The following is a 4,080-nucleotide window of genomic DNA, read 5'->3' as shown; positions in this document are numbered from 1 at the left end:
AAAAATTTAAATTTATTTAATTATATATTTTAATTAATATTTTATATAAAAAATTATTTTTATTAATAATTTATATTTTAAAATTTTAATAATTTTAAAAAATATTTAAATTTCATTTTATATAAAATAAAATATATAAAAATTTATAAATATTATTATAAAAAATATATATTTTATATTTAATTAAATATTTATATAAACGGATTTGGACAATGGATATCTAACATATAAAATTCGAATCTGTTACGGATATTATTTTTTAAATTTAAATTTATTTTAAATTAATTATATAATATTTAAATCTATCCTATTAGGATTCGACCAGATTGGATACTCACGAAAATTTGATCCGTTATCATTCCCATTCCCCATGTATGTTCATGTGAAAAAGGTTTTTTCTTTGTAAAGTATATATATATATATATATATATATATATATATATATATATATATATATATATATATATATTGACAATGCTTACTGGGTCTTTAAACCCAAAACGAAACATTTTAGACATAAGAGTTTATGCACCAACTTAGCCAAACTAGGCCCAAACAGGCTTAGATATTCAATAGGGAACATCCAATTCCAAACAAGCATATACATCAAACTATTAAAGGCTGCTATATCGTACTATGGTACGATACTAATTAATCCTATATTTTGCTAATTTTCTTCATTAACAAGCTGAATTTTGGCTGTTCTCAAGGCCAGATGTTGGGAATATCCACTTTGGACTTGTAGATTTCGACAGATGAAGTTTGTGTTGTGGCGCTGGGTTTGACATACACTCCAATTGACTTGAGCTTTAGCCCATCGGATAATCCATGAAACCCACCAAATTGCCTATTCTCTCCCATGTAAAAGTTGAACTCCTGTAACTGGTATCCAGGTATAACATGTTCTTTGCAACCATAAGGCCCATAAGTCCCCTTGTTGGTAGTAAATGTTAGTGACCTGACACAATCGTAGGTGTATGTACCACTCACCCTTGTGAGGAACTCTGATGGGTAATTAAATTGAACCTGCAATTCCATCAAATGCTGTATTAGCATCTTTCTTGACAAAAATTACAAACAAGGAATATAATGTTTCAATGTTTTAGATTGTCGTTTGAGATATATAATAAAGGCTAACTCTACTAGGGTTTGCAAATTAATCTTCTGAACAAAATTGAAAACCCAAGTAATCAAATTAGATTTAAAAAAAAAAAAAAAACCAAACCAATCTATATAATGAAATTAAATAGAATTGAATTGAACAAAAAATGAAAGCATTTCAGCTCAAATTCATGAAAGCAAATCACAATGATAACCGAGAATTGAAAGCAGAGATGATGGTAGCGAGCACCAGTTGGACGGTGAGAATGCTGGACTTAATGAGAACCAAGATTTCCGTTGAGGATGCTGGGCTCTCTCTCCCTTTCTCGTTGATCAGTGATGAAAAATCAAACTAAATCTCATGTTATCTTCTCACGTTATCTTTCGGAGATTCATGCAGTCTATGTATGTTTAGAAGGAGGAAATTAGATATCTAAGTGCAAAATGTCAAGAAAGTAGATGTTAAACGATCCAATCAACAGGCTATGCGAAGAGAAAATAGTTGGCGGGAGAGGGCAGAAGAGCACAAATATGACGTGGTTTTGAAGTGGCACAAAGGTACAACTACGGGTATGACTAGAGGTGAGTAATCGGTCGGGGTCAACTTAAAACCAAACTGATCAAATTAAATTCTGTAAAATATAATTGAATCGAATCAAACTTAATTAATTCGAATTATTCCTTTCAGTAGCTCGATTTCAAGAGGAACCAGGTTTGACACAAATTCAAGACCCTTTTTCTTTCAATTCTCAAATGTAATCAATGAAAAAAATATAATAAATCGTGAACAATCTCTTAATTTCTTTCCAAGAGACTACAACTCAAATCAACTCAACTCAACTAAGCCTTTATCCCAAAAATTTGGGGTTGGCTTTGGGGTCGGCTATATGGATTCGCTTTTTCTACTCTGAACGATTTTGATTTAAATCTTCAGTCATGTTGTACTACTCTCCTCCAAGTCAATTTAGGTCTACCTTTTTTTTTTTAACATTAACGAAACAAGAGTTAGAAAAAAAGACAACAAAATAAAGAAATTAGAAGAGAGATAAGAAATCTGATCAACAATAACACAATTAAAGAAAAGAACCAAAAGTAACAAATAATATAAAAAGAAAAAAATTACAAATAAATTTGCGAAAGGGCGGAATGAATTCTAATTTCATTTGGGCTTCGTATGACTTAGTTGCAAGGTATAAGAAGAAGCAGATGAGATTGAGAGACAGGTAACAACATCGGTCATGGAAGCACCGATGACACAGAGTTTATCCTGTTGGACCTCACCTGCTCGCATGTCGTAGATGAAATGGATAATATGAACTCAATTCAGCAAAAGCAAAGGCATCACTTGGTGGTAAGGCAAAACGGCGAAATAAAAAATCAGAGGTCTGAACTTAAAAAGACCAAAAGCTCAAAGGAAAGCAATGCCTTAAAGCATCCGGAAAAGAATAAAATTGTAATCAGAGTTCCTCAAATTCAATTGCGTTTCTACTGTCCGTTTCAGTGTATTTTTATCAATTACATAAAATATATAAATATAGAAAATTTTAGCCAATTATTATTATTATTTTTTTAAATAAACAGAATGTTATAAATTAAAAAAAAAATCAAATCAAATTAAACCAATTAATTAATTTTTCGATTCACTGAAACCTGGTCAGCCCTAAATTCTACCCCCATTTCATAAATCCCGGAACTTAGAGGGTAAGATTGATGCACTTACAGGGTAAAAAGTGGGGCTGTTATGTTCACCATATGGAGGAGAAAGCACTGCAGAGCCATTTTCAACATAATAAAATTGAATGCATTTAATGCAATTTGCATCCTGAGAAATAAAAATTTGGCAGATTTCCCCATGGCCCTTCTCATCCCAAACGGGGTCGCCGGAGTATATTCCTGTCGGTACACTTTGTATCTTGATCATCTTGATGGCAGATCACTGTTTCATTTAAATGAAAAGAAAATGAACTCTTCATTATTCGGAAAATAGACTTTATTAAGATGCTTAATCTTCAAAGAAAAAAAAAAATCAAATAGAAACTTCTAAATCTAAAATATTTAGGTCCCTTGAATGTCATTATCCTAAAACTTAAGTAATTTTTAATAGTGAGCCAAAATCAAGTATTTCAAGTCTAAATCAAACCAATTTAAAGCATAAAAAATAATACTTAATTAAACTTCGTCTTGAATTTGTAATCAGAATTTAAGTAATATATCATATCCACATCTATATTATAACGAGCGGGTTGGTGGCGGAATCACTCCCCCATATTCCTTGCCCCACAGAAGATTGAGACTAAGTAACTATATATGAAATTATTGCATAAAATTAAAAATTACCTCATAACATATGACATAATACCCAGGACATCGACCATAATAAATTAACAAAACCAACTATAAAAAAAATCAAACCATAACAAAAAAAAAAAAAAAAACTATAGCACCCAAATCCCAGATTTTATCGGTGTTCCTACTTAGAGATTGCACTTCCAAAATGAATTTGTACAGAGAAGATGAGAGTTTATATATGCTAAAATTAAACACCTAAAGCAAAAAAATTCCTTAATAATCAAAATAATTATTAAGATGAAGCAACGATTCACTTACCGATTGTAACAATCCTCCTCTTTCTTTTTCTGTCTTTCCCTGCTTTTTGTGTTACTCTTTCACTTTGTGAGGGAATGTGAATCTTTCACTCGCCCTTATAAATCTAGAGCTCCCTTACCTTTCCCTTCTCTTGTACTCCTTTTTATAATAATAATAATAATAATAATAATAATAATAATTATTATTATTATTATTATTATTATTATTATTATTATTATTAGTATTATCCCTTTCTTTATTTTTCTTTCCCATTCTCTCCCTCCTCTAAAGCTCCTTACCCGTCCTTTTCTTTCACAACTTTTTCTCTCTTTCTTTCTCTACTTTTTTTTTTCTTTCTCATCAATCAACCATAATTTTCTCTCCACTTTTTTC

General features: G+C 30.5%; 1 protein-coding gene across 1 annotated transcript; it reads right to left on the bottom strand.

Moving 5' to 3' along the window:
- Nucleotides 1-536: 536 nt before the first annotated feature.
- LOC110656551 (inactive protein RESTRICTED TEV MOVEMENT 1) lies at nucleotides 537-3,870 on the bottom strand. The gene is made up of 3 exons (XM_021813386.2): nucleotides 3,709-3,870; nucleotides 2,822-3,037; nucleotides 537-1,026 (listed from the first exon to the last, which is right to left on the bottom strand). Exons 2-3 carry the CDS (start codon nucleotides 3,020-3,022, stop codon nucleotides 706-708), a joined length of 522 nt encoding a protein of 173 aa, XP_021669078.2. The 5' UTR covers nucleotides 3,023-3,037; nucleotides 3,709-3,870; the 3' UTR covers nucleotides 537-705.
- Nucleotides 3,871-4,080: the final 210 nt, after the last annotated feature.

Source organism: Hevea brasiliensis, chromosome 8, assembly GCF_030052815.1.
Source record: "Hevea brasiliensis isolate MT/VB/25A 57/8 chromosome 8, ASM3005281v1, whole genome shotgun sequence".
In the NCBI taxonomy this organism is placed as follows: Eukaryota; Viridiplantae; Streptophyta; class Magnoliopsida; order Malpighiales; family Euphorbiaceae; genus Hevea; species Hevea brasiliensis.
Note: the sequence above shows the minus strand (reverse complement) of the source record. Positions and strands in the feature narration are given on the sequence as shown.